Source organism: Pempheris klunzingeri, chromosome 18, assembly GCF_042242105.1.
Source record: "Pempheris klunzingeri isolate RE-2024b chromosome 18, fPemKlu1.hap1, whole genome shotgun sequence".
Classification (NCBI taxonomy): Eukaryota; Metazoa; Chordata; class Actinopteri; order Acropomatiformes; family Pempheridae; genus Pempheris; species Pempheris klunzingeri.
In genome coordinates, this window is record NC_092029.1 from 16,666,429 (window position 1) to 16,686,502 (window position 20,074).

At 40.4% G+C, this 20,074-nt stretch overlaps 1 protein-coding gene across 1 annotated transcript; it reads right to left on the minus strand.

Annotated features, from left to right (window-relative positions):
* Nucleotides 1-447: 447 nt before the first annotated feature.
* scara3 (scavenger receptor class A, member 3) lies at nt 448-19,761 on the minus strand. The gene is made up of 12 exons (XM_070849335.1): nt 19,638-19,761; nt 9,293-9,328; nt 8,789-8,830; nt 8,225-8,344; nt 6,016-6,096; nt 5,334-5,452; nt 4,909-5,153; nt 4,173-4,392; nt 3,933-4,021; nt 3,216-3,408; nt 2,654-2,831; nt 448-2,568 (listed from the first exon to the last, which is right to left on the minus strand). The coding sequence occupies exons 1-12, from the start codon at nt 19,642-19,644 to the stop codon at nt 2,078-2,080; spliced, it is 1,821 nt and encodes a 606-aa protein (XP_070705436.1). The 5' UTR covers nt 19,645-19,761; the 3' UTR covers nt 448-2,077.
* Between the last annotated feature and the right edge of the window lie 313 nt (nt 19,762-20,074).

Here is a 20,074-nt window from a genome sequence, read left to right on the forward strand (position 1 = left end):
CAACACATCTACAGCAACACTGTTGATCGCACTGAAATATTCTGACAAGTATTTTGAAGATGATAAATGCTTTGCGATAGATAGCATAAAACAGGTGGCTTGGGGCATATCAGGTATCATTTTTGCCCCTTGATCTCTGGACTCTTATTTTTGTACCCTACATTTTATTAAATTCCACTACAAACTGTAAAATGTTAATTGTAGGCCACATTTTTGGAAGGATCTTTAAATTACAACAACAGGCCAAATCTGGACAATTGAATATCTTTGAGTCTGTGGCAGCAAACCTCAAAAATCCAATGGGAGGGGTTAACATGTGTTTTAAATTAATGACCGCTCCCTTTCCTTCACAGGGCAACAATAGCGCTCTGCTTTGGAGGTACAGTAGGATACTGACATGAACAAGACTGTTAAAAGAAGCTTTATTGAAGTTCGATGCAAGCCAGTCGCATTTCATTACAACACACAGGTTTACAAAAATAGTACGTTTCCCTTTTTGTGAGAGTTTTTTTTCTGAGATATAAAAGATCTATTATGTTTGTATCATAAGATCCAAGACCACTCATTAGTCATTACTCTGCTATCACAATTGTTAATAGTAGAAACTGTGGCAAATGTAACACAAACTTTAACTGCAACTTTGGTGTTTTTCATTTCATTACATGACATTTTTTACAAACATTCATTTATGTGCTGAAAGAGCTGCATGACCTTTCTAGCCTTCGTACCTCTTAAAGTAATAGTTCATCAGAGATGTAGTTACAGGGAGTCGTGTGTTGGTACTGTTTCTTGGCAAACAACAGCTTCAAGGAGATTCTTCACACAGAAGAACACACCAAGAAACAGTTAGCATGTAATTCCTCATGCAACCATTGTTATTTTTACTTTTCTGTTTGTGTGATACAGCTTGTCAATTAGTGAACTTTACAAGTGCTAGTAAACTAGGTAGAAAGTCAGACTACCCCCCCTCTGCTTCCAGTCTTTATGCTAAGCTAGGCTAATCACCAGGCCCACGCACAGACATGAGAGTAGTATCAATCTTGTCATCAAACTCTCTGAGAGAAAACAAATCTGTGTATTTCAACAGTAGTAACAATAGAAGCAAATGTTGCATACAATGTCAAACAAAAGTGTTGAAGAGTGGAAATCCAGAGGTCATACATTCTAAAACTTTACTTCTTCAAACACAGATCGAAAAATCACGTTTTTTAGCCCACTAAATGAAAAGTCTTCAGAGTACCTGCTCTGAAGTGCCAAAAGAATAAGCAAACTGACCTCACTTTTTACACTTTAAGGACAAATAAAGTGCCAGCTGTCAGAAAAGGATGTGTCAATGTGTACAGATATTTTTCTGTGCCCCTATAGTAGTGCATGGCATTGTAAAGCTTTGAGAAGTGTGGATGGAAAAATACCACTGCTTCAGTCCAAATCTGTGGTTAACAGCTCTCCTATTTATTATGCTCCATGAGGTTTTGGTGGCTTGACAACAACCTAAAACAGATTCTTTGGTTTCAGTACATTCAACATTGTTTTTTTTATTCCTGTTGATCTTATCATCTGAGACGAAGAAGTTTTTAATTCTGGTAAAATGTCGTACTATGTCATTCATATATGAATGTGGCTTGTTGGGTTTGTGTGTTCTTTGCTGTACAAGGAAAACCTCATCAAAAGTAGTTCTGAGACTCATGTGTTGCATGAAAGCAGTTTACCCCAACATGCTATCATACAAAACTCAAAGTCTGTCAACACAGTTATTTTTTGGCCTTGGGTACTCTTATTTCTCTCTACTCAAACAGTCTGTGGCAGCAGTTCTGTTTTCTATTTCTTAAAATGTTCCTCTTGGTTCATGTGTCCATGTCATACTATCAGGGGAATGCCTCCTTTAACGCTCCATCTTGAATTTGATTTGTTGCATCTGTTCATAAAGTTCTTGATTGTCTTGCACAATCCCACATAAATGGATTATTGCGTCTCCAGTTGCGATGGAAGACATTCCTTCAGTTTGTATCTGTCAATAACTCTTAAGCATCTGTGTGCCGGACAAATCAGCTCTGAGTCCATGTCTTCGTCCATCTTCCTACTGTCTCTTGGACCCAGTAGCAGGCGTCACGGCCTGCTGCTGGGTGTTGATTCGGTCATAGTGGTACGGCAAGCCTGGAGGCCCAGGGGTTCCTGGTGGTCCAGGCGACCCTACTGGCCCTGGTTTTCCCCTTTGGCCTGGTGGCCCAATGATGCCAGGTAGTCCTGCCTGACCCTGGATCCCTGAAGGCCCTGTGGGTCCTGGGAGGCCGTCTTTACCGGTGAGGCCAATGTCACCTTTCTGGCCCCTCTCTCCGCGTGGACCCGGTGGACCGAGAGACCCTTTAGCCCCTTTGGTTCCTACTGCCCCTCTATTGCCACTGGGGCCTGTTTCACCGGTTGCTCCTCTGGAACCAAGAGAACCCTTCTCTCCATGTAATCCACGGCCTCCTATAGGGCCTCGATCACCTTTGCTACCAGTCAGTCCCAAGGGTCCCTTTGATCCACTCTCACCACGGTTCCCTTTGGGTCCTGGTGGTCCAGGAGCACCTGTTGACAGAGGATGGTGCAGTCAAGTTGAAAAATATCCTGTACATGCACTGTTCTGCTCTTTACACTTGACAATTTCCAATACCTTTTAATATAGTGAAGTTCTTTATGATCTGGGTATGGTGAAGATCCACAAGCTTCATCTCCTCCATCACCATGGAAAGGTTCCTGACATCCACATCCAGTCGCACATTCAACAACATATTTTGCTGTCTCAGTGTGTCGGCCAAATGGAGGAGTAATAAGACTGTGTTGTTCAGGTTCTGCATGAAAGAGACGAGGAGGACAAAGGACAAAAGCAAAAGAAGAAAGAACGCAAAGACAAAGAATGGTAAATGATTCTTGCCTAGCGCCTGTCTAGTCTTTTTGACCATTCATACAAACTCACACGGTAAGTACAGCCTCAGGCCCAATTCAGGGTTCATTATCTTGCTCAAAGATACTGTTACATGTGGACTGGAGCCAGGAATCGAACAGATTAGTGATTTCGATTAGTAGACGATTAGTGGACTCTAACCTCTGAGCCACAGCCACCAAAAGTCTGCGTCCTATTATGCAGGATTTCATCCCTGACCTATATTTTTTGTATGCATTCATATTTGTCGATAGCTGAATGAGCAAGAAGAGAGAACTCTAGTTGTTATTACCTGTAGATCTTCTGTGTGTCTTCCCAGGCGACTCTGGCAGGACGAGCTCTCGATGTTGATGTACTTGTACATGCTCTGGACGTGGCTGACGGTGGCGTTGATACTGGAGGAGATCGTGTCGATCTCCATGGCGATGGAGTTCAGACGACCATCCAAAGCAGAAAAACGCTCACCTGTACGGTTCTCATAGTACCTAAAGAGGACAGTTAAAGGTTCGTTACAGGGTGAGTTTTCACATTTCCAGGATGACAATACTCTCTCTATATACATTTATAACTCTGAATGTGACAGTATTCCATATTTGATATGGGTAATGTAAACAGCCATTTGGGTCTTCTGGTTAGGCCATAGTCTGAGAGTAGCATCCCTGATTAAGAAAGGATATGCCAATATTATTTAGGTTTTAGGAGCATTGTCTTGACATGTATACAGCTCTTGTGGAACATGCCTCTCAACTGCCGTTTTTACCAACTAGCCAACAGTTTACAAGGCTGTAGTAGTGATTCATGCCCAAAAGAAAAGCCCACATTTGTGGTCTGAAGGTACAAAACATTGTGCATGTAAATGCAGTCAAGGTCACATGTAGGGACTTCCCATCTGAGACAAAGTATTTCATCCACACAAGGTTAATGCTTTAGGTTAAGGTTTTGGTTCATCCCCAGGGAGTTGATGTAAATCAATACTCTTCTGAGCAGTAGAACATTCCAGGTGTGCTACCTGGAATGGTAGTGAAGGTCATGCATGTTTTCCTCGTGTTCGTCCATGAAAGTCGTCACATTGTCAAGCTGCATCTGCAGGTTCATCACCTGAGGAAAATACAGAAATATGTTGCTTTTACTTTACATGTGAGGACCCACATTGAAAATATCTGTAGTCCGCAAAACAACGACTTTTAAATTAAACTGAAAATGTACATGGGGGCATGTACATGGTGTTCGGTGCTGGAAACACACACACCTGCTGGGTGAGGTCGTAGTACACTTCAGTGGACATGGCAATTCTCTGGTGATCTGCTGCAATGTTGTTTTGGAGGAAGCGCATGGTTTGCGTGGTGCTGCTCGTGTTGGATTTGATGGTGCTCAGAACTCGGCTGTAGTCCTGCCAGTCGCCAGTCAACTTCTGGAGGACCAGAGTCTCCTCATCTGCTTTTCTCTGCAGGGCATCGATCCACATCGTACTGGAGAGCAGAGGAAAACGCAGAAGTTTTACAGAACACGCTTTCCCTGTTGATAAATCATGATCACACTGGCATCTATAGCTGTATTTCAACACAACTCAAAAAATGATGGATGGATGATCCATTGGTCCAACTCAATTGCGGGTTTAAAGTAGACACAGCTGTGCCTTTTCCAAATTGGAAATCGCAGTTGTTATTCTTACTGCACTTTGCCTTCATGAATGATGATTTGCTAAAGAGGATTGTCAAAAAATTGCAGTTGCAACTTTGACTTTGGCTCTTGCTTAATGTCAGCTACTGATTTTCAGTTTCCATTAAGACAGTTCACTCTAATGTCATCAACACTTGACTGTTGTTTCTGTTGCTGACTGTCTAAATCAAATGTTTTTAATGTTTTTGAACTAAAAAAGATGAGGTTGATTGCTGGCAGTCGATATCTGTATAAAATAAAAGTATAAAACACAGTTCAGAGAGTATTTGGCCATCTTTGTCTCTTCCCCACGTCTTTTCAATCACCTGAGTGCCACTGTTGTGTTAACTTGCTGTGATGCAGCTTTCACATCGTACTGGTCCTCCATCAGAGTCTTCATTTTCTCTTCACTTTCCTCGATCACGTCCTTCCAGCCCTCTACTCGATCCAGGTATCTTTCCAGCGACTGGTTGAGAAGTTTGACTGACATGAGGTGGTTTTGCATGTCGCGTGTGAGCCGATTGGTGGTGGCCTTTAGGGCGGTCTGGGTCTGGGAGGCCTGGTCCAGGACCTAGAGAGGGACAGGGATCAAAGAGGGAGGGTTAGTTAGTGGTCAGAAATTAATGGAGTTCTTGACTGTTCCTGCTGTAAAAAGCTCCAATGTGAGGACTTGCTGCTACTCTTACTTTAATATCTTTACAAATATAATATCTTAGTTTTTTTAACTATTGTTTTTTTATTCATAGCATACCTGCTCCTGTCCCAGTATCATTCTCTGGATGTCTTCAAACTCTCTCTTAAGCCTGCTGATCTCTTCGCTGTACAAGGTCACATCCAGACAGCTTGAGCAGTTAGAGGTGGAGCTCAGATCTGAGAGATGAAGAAAAAGGAGTGGAGACAAACAAAGAGACACAGAGAAGCTGTTAAAACACCAAGAACATATGCAGCATCTATGTAGCTGACAAAATGTGAGGCCCATTTAGTAGCTGTTTAGGAGCTTTTGATCGTATCATCTTCATTTTAGGCAACTGTTGTTTCCAGGAACAATAATGAACTTTCAATCTTAATTTTTAAGCCAGCGTGAATTGACGGTCCTTAAGGTGCTCAGAAAAATTGTGAAGAGATTGTTTTGTCAGGGTCAAGAAGAATGTCAGGATCTGAAAAATCTCAAGGGTCTATGCATTTTAGATACTTTAAACTGCCTGAAAGCAACAATTCAGGCATTTCTTTGTGCTGTAAATGAATCAGTTTAGATTTAAGTATTTCTATGTTTGTGAAATCCTAAAAATCAATAGAAAAGCAAATCAAATTTACTATTTGTACATAAAAATCTTTTTTCCCTTTCAGTCATTATTAGTAGAAACCTTGAAGAATTCATAGGCTCATAACTTTCCATAAAAATGACTACTTGTAAATCATTTCAGCTACTTTACCCTCTATGCCTTGCTGAACCCTGGAGATCTTCTTGTGGTAGACGGACTCCTCATCGGACAGGCTGTCAACCTTCCTGAACACTGAAGACACAGCCAAGTTGATTGAGTTAAAGAGTTAATGCTCAAGGCTTATAAAATTACACTCTCATACCCAAGTCCAGCATTTACGTTAGAAAACAATAACAGGAACAGCCATTTTGCGGTTTTGCTTTTGTACAAGCCAGTGTAAGTCAATGGGGAATTAAACCTCTGGCTGGAGGATTTTTCTGAATGCTGAAAAGTCGATACAGAAATGATTAACACCAGCAGTTCCTGGGTGTTAACAGGACATAGGAAGTACTTAACGGAGTGAAAAGAGGAAGTTGTTATTTAAGCCCTGATAATAAAACATATAAAGTTTTCATTACCCAACAAATGTAACCAAAACACTGATGAATGATGGTTTAGCCAGCTGGCCAGGTCCTGCCCTCCCAACATATTTCCCAAGAGAGCAACAGCAACTCCGTGAGTGTGAGTTTTTGTGTGTATATTGAGTGCAAATTTGTATAAGGTGTGATTGCAGACTATTTCAGCATTTTAAGCCCTGTCTCTGGAGATTAATGCAGCTCTGTTCCTGTGTTTGCATATATAAATGCTTCCACATGCGTTCTGCACATACCACCTGCTCTACTGTATTAGCTGCTGCGACCTTGATGCTGCACATGGCTTACGGTAATAACACATTAAATAGATTAATTTCATAACACATCCTGTGTGTAAATCAACCATTTTTATATAGGCACTATTTTTTTTTATGGTTTGGATGTTTCACAAAATGTATTTCCATCCAAAAAATTTTTTTCCATAAAGAGCTAAGAAATGTGTCACTTCATTCCACTTTTGTTACTTAACTGGTTTTTCGTGAAGAATTTTTTTTATTTTTTTTTTTTAGGAAACAGATGTTCAGCAGGGAACAGAAAATCAAAGGTTATTGGCTTTTGTTTTCCCTTGTGCACATGCACAGTTGGGAGATGCAGCCAAGTGCAATATCTTTTCTGTTTATACTTAAGTTTCCAGGGCTCTGGTGTTGTACAGCTGTGCTGGAAGCTGAAACAAACACAAACTAAGTTCTGTTTCAGTGTATGAAGCAAAAAGATGAGTGAGATGTGTATTTATTATGTGTTGACACAACTTTGGGTGCAATGAATGTTTGTAAATGTTTATTTACCTATTTGCCTTGTCGATCGTCTTTGCTGATGCTCAATATAGTAAAAATGTTGACATCTACAAGATCATAATTGCGTTTCCCCAGAGGATGCTGAAATTCTCAACTGAAGACATTTGCCTTTGCCAATGAAACATATCGTGTTATTATTATGGTAAGCTTTTACTTGCTGGTATCACCCTCACACAAAACCCTGCCATCCCTGGTGGAAAATATGCCTTTGGTTGTGATAAACTTTAAAAATACTTGAGATACTCTGTCCCTCATGCTAGGAAGAATGTTAAAAGAAGTACATTAAGTTCCTATAAGAGTTGCAACACAGAAATTAATGTAGTAAATAAACATATTGAAGTAAAAAGTGTAAAATACATTACAGTTAGCCCGACTGCAATTCCACAGTTACAGAATGTTGTTGGATATATATTAACACACAGTTCACAGCAGACCAACATAACACTGAACTTTATTATGATTTTGTCCATGTGTACCTTAGCACAAGCTTGGATGTGTGTTTTGGGATCTGACATCACTCTACCAAGCCTCACTCTGTCTCTGCACTGAGATCCCCCAAACAGTAGTAAAAGATGAAGATTTACGGCTTTCAAGCCCAATAAAATGTGATGTTAATGGGAAAAGCATCTGTTGGTGCTGAGCAGCTGTCAGGTAAAGCATGGCAGGCAGGACCCTGGACCTCGTTCATTTGATCTATGGGCGTTAAATGGACTTTTAACAAGACACACATAAAAGTGGCTTCTATCTCTCACTCCTCTTAATACACAGTGTCAGCATTAATCAGAGGCATTACCTAACAAATCACAAGGCTGTTGAGAACATCTGTTTTAACCGCTGACTACATTCAGAGAGTATTTGTGGGGAAATCAGGGAGCTCATCTCTGTGGTATTTTTGGTGCTAGCTCGGTGCAGAGACTTTTACCAAAAGCTATAGCGTATAGATCCACAACAAGCCACGGAGATGGACAAAATTAAAAGTTAATCTGAGTTTACCAAGTGATGCCAGCACTGCCACAGTAATGATGAGGAACACAACAAATCCATAGAGGACTTTGACAGCCAGCTGGAGAGACTGGCTCTGCTGGCACCTCATGCAGCCACCTCTGCTACGGCCTAGGACGACATCACATGAACATACACATTAATGAACTTGAATGAGCAAATACAAATAAAACTTTTAAAGTGACAATTGAATTACTGAACTTTGTAAAGAATCCAAAATTTTAGCTGTTTATAGATGAGCGTAATCAGTGACGGGAGACTTATCTAAATACTGTACTTAGGTAAATGTATTGTTATTGCTACTTTTACTTAAGTGCCGTAACTTAGAGAACTCATAATAAAGAATGGCTACTTGTGTTATACATCATTATCTGTAGTAGAGCAGCAAGAAATTATTATTTTCATTTTTGCTTAATCTGCCAATTATTGTCTTGACTGACCAAATTAATTGTTTGCTCTATTGTGCAAAATGCCCATTACATTTTCCTAAAGCCCAACATGACATACGCAAGTATGTCATGACAAAATGTGTTGCTGTGTGTGTGTAGCCTTTACTTCTGAATGAAGGCATTTCCTCCTCTCCAGTGAAATCCTCCTCTGAAAAACAATAGCAGAAAAAAAGCAAATGCAATGGCAATTTGAAAACATGACGTTCTACCACTGATCAAATAACAAAGAAATCGTGGAATACACAAGCTTTGATATTTGTAGTCTTTATTTCATGCCATTTTTATCAGTTAAAGTGGTGAAAAATACAAAAACATTTTGGAAAATACTCTTAATTGCTTTTTTATGTAGAGAGTCAGACTGATATCCGTCTCCTTTTAAAACTGCAAATTGCTATTTTGCAGTTTTAAGGGGAGTCTTAATGCTAAGATAAGCTAATCACCCAGCTCTGTGCATAACTGTGGTGTCAGTGTTTTCAGCTAATTCTCTGCAAGAAAAACAAACTAATGTCCAAAAATGTCAACCAATTATTTCAGATATAACGGATCAAAGCATGCTTAAAGCTTTACTCTTGACGTTTATGCTCAGGACCTACAACACCTTGATCATTACCTTTGAAAAGCTGGTTCTCGTATCCACCATAGTTGTCTGCCAAAAAAGAAAGACACAAAACAGACATTAATAAAATCAAACCTGACTGAAACCGACCTGACAAATTCTTTTACTCCCGTCGTAAATCATACTAACCAGCTGCCTCACAATCTCCCACAGCCACCCCCTGAAGTATTGTACTAAGCATGTTAAGTATGAGGCTGCAATCTCACAATAAAGAGAACGGTTCTTGTTCTGTGCAAATGTTTTCCCTTAGCTATTGCTCACTCAGGAGAAAACAGCCTCGTAGTGGTGCAAAGTATGAGAACAGTTGTTGGTTTTGTGCGCTGATTGTGTGTGCACATGTGTCTGAGGAGGCTGTCATGACACACTCTGGCTGGAAAGGACAGAGGAAAGAAGCATGACCTCCACAGAATATAACCTAATGGGGCTTAATAAAACACACAGTCCAGCTTTCTTTACGGGAAAACATTCAACGTCATGTTTTCACAACTGTATGTAGCAGCAATAGACTTTATACAACACATCATTAATTGTACACCATCCAAACTGGTCCCGAGTTCCCACACCTCAGGCGCTGTGGGTGTGGCACTTTATGTGTAGGAAACTTATACATATACAATCATACACTGGAGAAAAAAAAGGAGTTGGACACAGTTGGACACGCCATGGTGCTGAGTTGATACTGCCAAAGGAGCTGGCCTTCAAGCAAACAGTGTGCCGTAGGACTGCTGAGACCTTACTGTATAATGTAATATATGCAGTCACACATTACCGCTGGCTTACTTCAGCGCTGCATCTGAAAATGTGCACAGCGAAATGACTAAATGAGGTTTCTGTGCTAAATGTGTTTGCTCAGTCTAGACTGAAGTGATGTAATTTCAAAGAACAGTCCTCCAGAAATCCACGTTGTGAGTGTCAAATATTCACAAGGTGGCTCCGAAGGGTTCCAACATTTCTCCTTGTTGCACGCAAATGGGGCATAGCATTAGCTCAGGCAGAGAGCTGAAGTCATACTTAGCAATAGCTGCTTGGCTACCAGCTGACTAGTAACAGCCAATCATATGCATACAGTTATACAGAGCAGCCTTTATAATCTCCTACCTTTAAACTGCTTTTTATGTGCTAATCTGAGACTGAGTCCTTCCGAGAAGAATGTCAGCAAGTGCCTCAAAGTGTCATATGGTAAATGGTAAATAGTTCTATAGCACCTTTGTTGTGTTTTTGACCACTCAAAGTGCTGTAATACCATATTCACACTCCCACACCACTCATACAATGACAGAACCACTCACACGCCAAAGCAAAAACTTCAGGAGCAATTTGGTTCAATATCTTGCCAAAGGATACTTTGGCTGGAGAAGCCAGGAATGGAATCCTACTATTAGTGGATCACGCTCTCTACCACTGAGCCACAGCTGCCCCTGTGCCCCATATGATTATGTTCAAATGAAAAGGTTGCTAATTATGATGGGAGGAAAACGGGGGTGTCAGATTATGCCCAAACCTAAACAAATCTTAACCACGGTGTTGTCACGTTATTAAAGAATAAGGATTTGAACACTGATAAAGGCACAGACAAACGATGTCGTACTTCTGATAAGAGTGTGAGTTCAGAAAATGCATTTATGTGTGTTCCAGAGGACTTGGGACAAATTATGTCTTATGTTGTTACATTTGGAGGAATTATTTACTTTACAGAGACTTAACATTTGTGCATGTGTTTATCAAAGAGGGATTTGGTCTCCGAGCAGAATCCTTGTTGTTGCTTTGTGAGCTCCCTACAAAAGCAGAGCCCTTTTTCCACTAACAAATCTGACTGCATAAGCATTTGTTATAAATGGTCAATTCCTTGACGGATCTCTGAATGGACTATGTTTATGTTGGTCACATGCAAAACTCATACAGTTAACCATGCCAGCCACAAATACGATGGTTTGAGTTTGGGCTGGAGTCCATTGAAGTTGCTGCGAATCAAAGCTGAATAAGTCTTCTGCATAAGGATTGAGATATAAACTGTTTAGAGACACTTCAGACACCACAGGCAGTGACTGTTTGGTGCAAAAAACACACATTTCTTCAAACAATACACTTGTGGAGACTTTGTTGTGTGACTTTTGTTGTCTGTCACTCCCACTGTGCAACCTTATCTTCCGTGAAAAATTGGTGTAGCTGTAAGCATGGATTTACTGATTTACAGGTCATTTTTTGCAAAAAGATCTTTTGTTTTTCCTGTTTCAGTCTATTTCTCAAGCCAATGCAAACCAAACTGTTTGCTGGGGATCTCTGTGGTTAACCACATAATCAGCCCATGTTTGGCCTCTGATAGGGAGAGAACATGAGAAGAAATGGCTGGAAAGAGAATGAAACCAGGCACAGTTGCACACAATGTCTGATGTAGAGAGACATCGCTTGTCATAAATGAGAGAAAAACCTTATCATTCCTTATGTATTCAGCACTTCTACATGAGACTGTTTTAGAGCAAACATTTCACCTACACTGCATATTCGTAATGACTTCAAACTGAGAACAATTTAACTTTATTCAATGTCCATGAGAGGCATTTACAAGACAGTAAGTGAGAAAGTCACAGCATAGCATGTCCGCACAGCATGGAATTTAAAAAACCTTCATTGTTTACTCTGCAGTTGCCAGAACATCTCAAGATGGTCCATGAGGACAAGGGGAAGGCTGACCTGCACAAACTCCTCCTGGGTTAGTCTGACTGATATCTCAGTTTGCTGAAATATGGACACAGTGCTTTTGTTTTATTAGAAACTTCCCATCTTTAAGATACGTTCACAGTTCATAAGTTACCCAAGACTTTCCTGCTGTTGACCTTAAAGCTGCAGTAGTCATTACTTTTATGTTAACAGTGGATCAGGTGGATCTCTGTGGTGTCAAAGACGTATTTTGTAGTGACAAACCAACAGATAATCCATCAAACGTTCAATTATACGAAGCGTTTTACCAGCTTTCACCTCTTTGTTTTTGTTTTATGGCCAACAATTTTACAGTTTTGGCTCAATCAGTACATTTCTTTCCAGCTGCAGCGGGCAGCTGTTTCAGCGCAAAAGTTCCAGTAAACCAACTGTACTGCTACCTGCCTGACAACAAAACAGCAGGCCACCAGTGAGTGATTGGCTGGTGAACTCAGTGGAGCTTTTAGCAGCTAGAGAGCCAGGTGTTTTTCTCAGGAGTTGGTGGAGACCAACACCGAACTTAAAGCAGAGCTGTACAGAAAAGCCTGACAAAATGAAGGCTAATGCTGCTCCGTGTCTCCTGGATGTGCAAACAGGCAAACGTTTGCTAACATGTTCGCCAACTTTATAAGGTGAAAATGTAAAGTTTAACCTATAAAAAATATGGAACAAAATCAAAGAAATTTATGAAAATGTAGAAAATTTAAGTAGTAGAAAGAGTAGCGCAAGTAGTGAGTGTATAGTAAGGGTTCCAACCAATTATTATGGGTTTCACTGGAGAGTTTCCATGTCCCATTCTGGTCCAAAGCCTGTTTCAGAGACTTTCCCACCCTGATTAAAATACATTTCTAGGGGAGAACTGAACTCTTGTCATTTTTTTAACTTCTGTGGCATGAAAATGTCTAGATTCAAATGTTTGAATGTCAGCACATTATTTGCTATTGGAAGCTAATTCCAAAATATCATAATCAGTATCCACCCTAAAATATCTGCCTGCTCCTCGGCTGTGTTTCACCTCCTGCACCTCCCTCCTTCTCTCTCTCTCTGTCTCCCTCTCTCTCTCTCTCATGTTTTCCCTTCTCTCTGTGGAAAAAACCTTCATGTCTGTCTCGTTAGTGAGGAAGTCGTCCTGTCCAACACACACAGAGCAGAACTGAGCTGATCTGACAGCAGCACAGCACAGCCCCACCAGGTCACACCTATGTAGTCAGGCAAAGGCAAAACACAGCAAAGCTACTAAAAACTGGACTTGGTTCAGTCTCAGTCACTGAGCACACTTTGATTCGACTGTATTTCAGAGTTTTACATGTGTTGTACTTCATCAACAAGCCCATTACTTGACATTTGGTGTATTTACCCCATGTTGTAAGAAAACAAACATGGAGCATCTGCATGAACCCTTCATGACGTGTTCTTTGCTTTCCTAGGACTGAGTGGGATCAGATAAGTCAAAATCACCATCAGAACAAGATCTCAGTCCCACCGGTTTGGATGTTCCATATTTATACTGTATCTGTATATATGTATAAAGAACAGCTTTATTTGTGAGACCAAAACGTTCTAGCCTGTGGCCTTTATCAGGGTCATAAAACACATTACAAAGAGGGGAATAAAGGACACAATATTTGGTCCTTGAACAGGAGAAGTGCAACTAAAGGGTGCTATACAGGTTTGTACAGAGGAGATCTAAAGCCCCGTATGTGCCTATGTAGTCACACACTTTGTAATAAACTTTAAAGCTGTGTCGTTAAAGTAAAGGTGTCTTTAAAGTGCTATAATTAAAAAAGAACTATACTATACTATTTAAGAACTATAAAAAGTCATTGAGAGGTCCACATTCATGCCGGTGGAAATAAACTTTTGAAATAAAAAGATCCAAAATGCTTCTCTCTTTTTTTCGGAGACAACTGACGTTACCACCACTTTGGTTGGACTTAATCACTTCTATAACTGCGAAGAATAGAGATGAGCTTGAAGGTGTCAAAGTCATAAAGTATTGCTGTTTATCCAGACTGTGAGGCAGACTAAGGATGGAAAAGTTTGGTTACAGTTTGAATACACACTGAGAACCCAGCAAGTGAGCCCCTGAGCTGTGACAAGTGGTAAATATACTGCAAGGATGTGTATTTGCAGGAGAAGCTTGACAGACGTGCTAAAAAAAACTAAACATTTCCAATAGTTTTTCCAAAGGACTTTCAAAGTACTGACGTAGCACTGCTGTGGATGATTCAATAAAAGGTGCAAAAGGTATAGCAAGGTCAGGAAAATGACTATACTTCCATAATCTGCCAAGAATACTATTTGTGACTGAATATATCACACCACTATTAAGAACTATTTGGACACCTGGTTCCTTGGTTTTATAATAAACCTGGAAAGTGGCTGACAATTCTGCACTGGTCAAGGTTACTAGACCGAAAATAATACTGCTGCTAGCCACAGAAACGCTACAATACAATTACATGTTATGATTACATGTTGTGTGTTTGAATAGTTTATGCTCATGGCCACGTCAAACTGAACACCAATAAGATTTAAATGACATGACTGTAAGCATGTGGACACCCTACCATTACACCCATATGTGATTGTTCAACATCTCAACCACAAGGGAACTGGTGAGGTCCAACGCTGATGCTGGGCGATGAGGTCTGGCTCATGGTCGGTTGACCCCAAAGGTGCTAGGTGGGGTCGAGCTCAGGGCTCTGTGCAGACCAGTTGAATTCTCCACCTGGACCTTTGTGCACGGGCGCACGGTCATGGTCGGAAAGTTCGTCTAAAATAAAACTGAAAGCCTTTGCAATAAGTTTTCCCTTAGTCAGATCTAAGGAGTCTAACCCAAACCACACAAACATTTCAAGACCAAAAGTACAATATGTACAAAATAAGCATGTCCGCATACTTTTGGCCACATGACATAACTCTTAATACTAACATTTTCTTCATACGAACAACTTAGCTTACCAGTATGTTTGGTATGGTATTAGGCATGCATCAGGCTCTGCTGTGATATAAGAAGCTCAACAACAGACTTTTAAAAAAACCTGAGGGACATTTATAACCACCCATGTGGATGATTTCACCGTCAACAATCTAATCAGTCAAGTGTTAATCTGATTTTAAATGTAATTATGATTTTTTTAAAAACTAAAATTAAATGTCCCTGAAATAAATATTACTTTTTGTTACATTACATTATGTTTATGTGTGCTGATGTACAAAACCAGGACTTAAGCTATGCAATATTACATTCTTCTTTTTTACATCTTGGTAATATTCTTGTCAATGAAAACCCACACACAGAGCAGAACAGGTAGGGATATATAAAACGCTCACCTCCTTAACAGGTGGTAGTAATCAGGCCAAAACTTACAATTCATGTCGAGTACGTGCAGTTAAAGAGCATTTGGAGCAATTCACTCACGAGCAGACCTCACAGAAAAAAGTACGACAGAATATGAAAATGTTCTTGCATGAGGCCCAGTGTTTCTACAGAAGACAATCAGATGGTGTGCAGTGGTCAGCCACCACACCTATGAAAATATCAAGCCAAGCTGCAGGTTAAAACAGCACACACAGGACATGAGACAGACATGTTACAGGCTATTTTACAGAGCTTTTCTAAACTTTTCTGCTGGCTTCTAATCAGTTCCATATGGATACATGTGCTGGTGAATATGGGTATTAGTTACAGAATTAGCCACAAGACTACAGGCTACAAGTGAAAGTACCAGAAGACTAGAAACTAAACTTTATAAAGAAGGAAAAAATAGAAATTCGAATATCAGGATGTTGCTCTTTACCCACAGGCAGTCACTCCGCCCTCCTCCCTCCATCCTCTTTCACCGTTGGTGTTTGCAAACGCAGCGCCAGGGCGGTACTTGAGTCAGCTAACCATCAGCACCACTTCACATCTGTGGTTCCTCTGTGGTGGTTCCCTCTCAGGGGGGTTTGGACTTTCCAAACCTCTTCCACACACCCTCGCTCCCATCATTCCCCCCCTGGACTTGCCTTTCACCAAGGGTTTGTGTAAAATGTTGTGCTCGGTGAGTAACATGCCCTGAATGTCCTGTTACCTCACCACATGATGCAATTTAACATGCAAATAGAGATGCCCTCTCCACATAAAGATGCACAGACTCAACATGTTAAGTTTTTCTACGTTCTTCTCCATTAGTTCAGTTACTTTGAGCAGAAAACCTCAGTAAATCCAAGATTTAAGTGAAACCAGGAGTCACCAAATGGGCTCTGCTCCCAATTGGAGTGGAGGTCTTGACCACATCTCGGGAAGCCAAATGAGTCCCTTTCCAAACCTCCGCTGACATCAAAGTCATTTAGGTGCTCTCTGACTGGAATGTGTGGGCTCCTCGCAAAACTATAAACGCCTGGAATGTGTTGCAGCAGACTGCGACACTGAAGTTATAGACGAGCCATTACAAGAGCCTGCTCTTTTATTGTGGTTGGGCAGTGAAACGGGAGATTTTCGGAGTCGCAATCCCATAAACGTGTCACGTTTTCTCAGGACTAAACTGCTTTGGACAGCCCGGCTGAGACACAGAGACAAGCCTGGTTAGGTTTACAGGGCATCGGGGCCAAAGGGCGCGTGCAATATTCTCAAATGCGTTATTTTCAGGCCTCTCGGCATTCTTTTTACGCATGCCCTCAAATTTCACATGATCACCAATGAATTTTCCAGAGAAACAGACTTATGGTAAGAATATGAAAATCGTAGAGGAAGTTAAAATATGATTATAAGTATGTGGGCACCTGGGTTGAGAATGTGGACTTTCTGTTCATAAAAAGTCAAATTTCTCCCAATTAGATCAGTGTTTACCACTAAAATTACACACTAGTAAATTAAAACCGGCTGCACCACACAAACTACATAAAGTTAACAATAGTTGTTATCGTTGGAAAAAATGTAACAGCCACTTTTAACTAAAAGAACCTACTGCCATAACATCTGCTTGCTAATACATTACCGGTTCAGATTGTTAAATGAAAAAAATGTCAAATGTGTTAAAATGATGTAAACAAGTAAGATTTTAATTGCATTTACAAAGATAAGACAATTAAAATCAAATGAAGACTTCATGCCACTATTAAATTAAATGACTTGCAACTTGCATATGTTAAGTTAGCATTTCAGGTACTATCTAACTAAAATATACGAATTCAGCACTGAACTGTCAGCTCAAAATTAATCTCTTGGCCCCTTAAACTGTTATCTTAGCTAGTTATGCGACAGCTTGTGATACTTGATGTTGATTGTTTTGACTATACAGCATTACAGATGTGTCCTTACAACTGATTTCCACATATAAAGTCTATCTTGAAGTTTTTGTGGTGCAACCTGATCGAGTAAATCACTATGAAACTAGCTTGTAGTTACAAAGCTCTTACTAAGGACTTAGTTTTGAATTTATGGATGTATTTGAACTAAGGTGTGTAGGCCAAAGCATGAAAAACAGCCCCAGACCAAAAGTAGAGTTTCCCCATACACCTGTTGGCCTCAACAGTTTATAAGTGACATCAATCATCATCATACCAGTGATGCCAATGTATCTGTATAAATGATGAACTAGTAAATCCAGCTACTACTTATAATAATAACACCACTACCTTCTTCAAAAAGGAAAAAGTTCGGCAGTAACATTCAGATAACCGATCTAAGTGAGAAAAAATAAATGAAAATGTGCACACTGGATACAGAAAGAACAAAGTCAACATGACAGTCATACGTCTCCTTTTAATCCAAATTCAAAAGTGCTTTATTGTAGATTTATAACGCTGCTACTGAAAACATGGAATTGAAAACAAGAAAATGTCTCTTTCTGTACCTCCCTTCGCTCACTCTTTCCTTGTCCTTTGCCAGCTATACACCTGTCTCCCGCCCTCCCCCTTTCCCCTCTCCCCTCACCTCTTCTGACTCCCCCCTCCTCTCCAGCCCTGTTAGGAATGTATGAGACAGCATGTTTCGTTCTGGTCGGGCAGGGCTGGACCCGCTCCTCTCAGCAAGACTGAAAACCACATTAACAGACCTCCTGTACTGTTTGGCTGAGAGGAGAACTGTAAATGTTCTTGGAGTTAATTCTCCTCGTGGTTCAGAGCTGCTTCTCTACTTCCTACTCTTCTCTATTTCCAAGGCTCTTTCACGTGAAACTTTTTATAAATCAAAATTTCCCATCAAAACTCACAAAACAGAACCCACGAGCCCAAACAAGAAAACCTCACAAAGTTCTACAGAGTGCCATTAAGCCGTTTATTCAAAGTTCAATAATTTTGTACAAGCTTGCTTGTTGAAGTGTAAATAATTGTGACAAGCTCGACTTTTTTGTCTACTGTACTGCCTACATTAAAATGCATCGTCCTACCACTAGGTGGCTTTATAGGTTTTAATTTTTGAAAAAAACTGAGAAGTTAGCATGAACTTTGGACATATTTTGAAACAATAGCTCGTTGATTTGTGTTAGGACGCTGTTAACGCCTGACATGACAACTGTCACTAGCAGATTTTATTGGCTGTGGGCTAGCTAGCTGATAAGGTGACTGCATAATATTTTCCTCGTGGAATAATTATGATTTATGGATCAAACTAATCATTTAATTGTAATGTTAGGCTGCTTGAATGCTTAGCTTACAAATTAAAGCATATATTTTCACATTTAACATTACAAGAGAATCAGCTGCTGGGATAATCGTGATATAAATCGTGACATTATCTCAGGTAACATTATTTGGAGTTGGCTGTGTGTAAACTAACCACTTGTTACAGCTGCCAAGATATGAGTGGACAATAGCAGTTTGGTGAGATCTTTAGTGAATTTTAACCGAAACACCATCAAAACAGAATCCATGGGATGAGACATTTCCAAGTCTTAAAAAGCTCAAAGCAGAGGAAAGAAAACTGTTAGATTTCAGGTAACAACGATAATAAATACAGGAATAAATCCAACATATGCCAAATACTGTTGGTAATGAATATGTCAACACTTAACATATTTTCAAGCTGCTAACCCACATGTGGTACTTCCTCCTGCTCCCTCTCACTCCCTCTCTGTTATCCCCCCCTTTCTCACTGTATCCTCCCATCTATGTCAGCCTTTCACTTCTCATACTGTACGTCTGGGAACCATGTATGAGCCCTCTTCAAAGCCAGTGGCAGCTCCCCTTTCATGCCATGTTGTGAAAAAGCTCATATTCAAATGTTATGTTTTCACTCTCCCTCGTTTAAAGGGGATATTAAGTCAATCTGTGGCAGATTGGCAGGGCTGGAGAACATTTTGTGTTTTATGAACCGGTGCTGTGGTGTGCACGCACACACATATAGAGATTTAAAGCTGACTGATCAAAGTCTCGCATCCAAGAACAACAAACCGGCACTTTCTCAGGATCCGCACGGCCAAGTTTCCCAGCAGATGAGAAGCATATGTGGTCGCTAATGCCCTGCACAGGTGCTTGCTTGCATGCCACAATGACAGATACTGTTCCCGTCTACATTTGTAGTTTTCACACTGGTAAATCCTCCAGGTATGTTTAAGAAACTTTTTTTTTTTTGTACGACAAAGGAGCAGCAGGATGTTATAGGAGATGTTAGAATTAATATCTGCAGAATGGACTCAGAGGAAATGAGACAAATTACCTTTCATGATTCCTCGCTCAAGAACAACTTGTTGTCTAGTATGCTGATGCTAAACTTGATGCTGGTGCTGTTGCAGTCCTCTTCACCCTTATTTCCCACGAAGCAAGTGTCCAGGAGCAGCAAAGGCAGTCACCAGTTTACCTTTGAGGTGCCAAGAAACTCATTTTCCAGTCCAATTCTAAAAGTCCCAAAATGTCTTAACTCCACAGATTTAAAAATTGATGAACAACAAGCAAACACTTCAGGATTTAGTCACACTGAACGTTAATCCATATGGTGAAGAAATGCACCTCGGCGGGCTAAGAGACAGTGTTTCAAATATTTTTGCAAGTCTGTCAGTGCTGAAGGAAACTGGTCAAAGCTCCCATTAAGGTTTGAACACGTGTGTTTGCCTGCAGCTTTACTGGCATCATCCCTCTCCCATCCAGAGCCTGAGG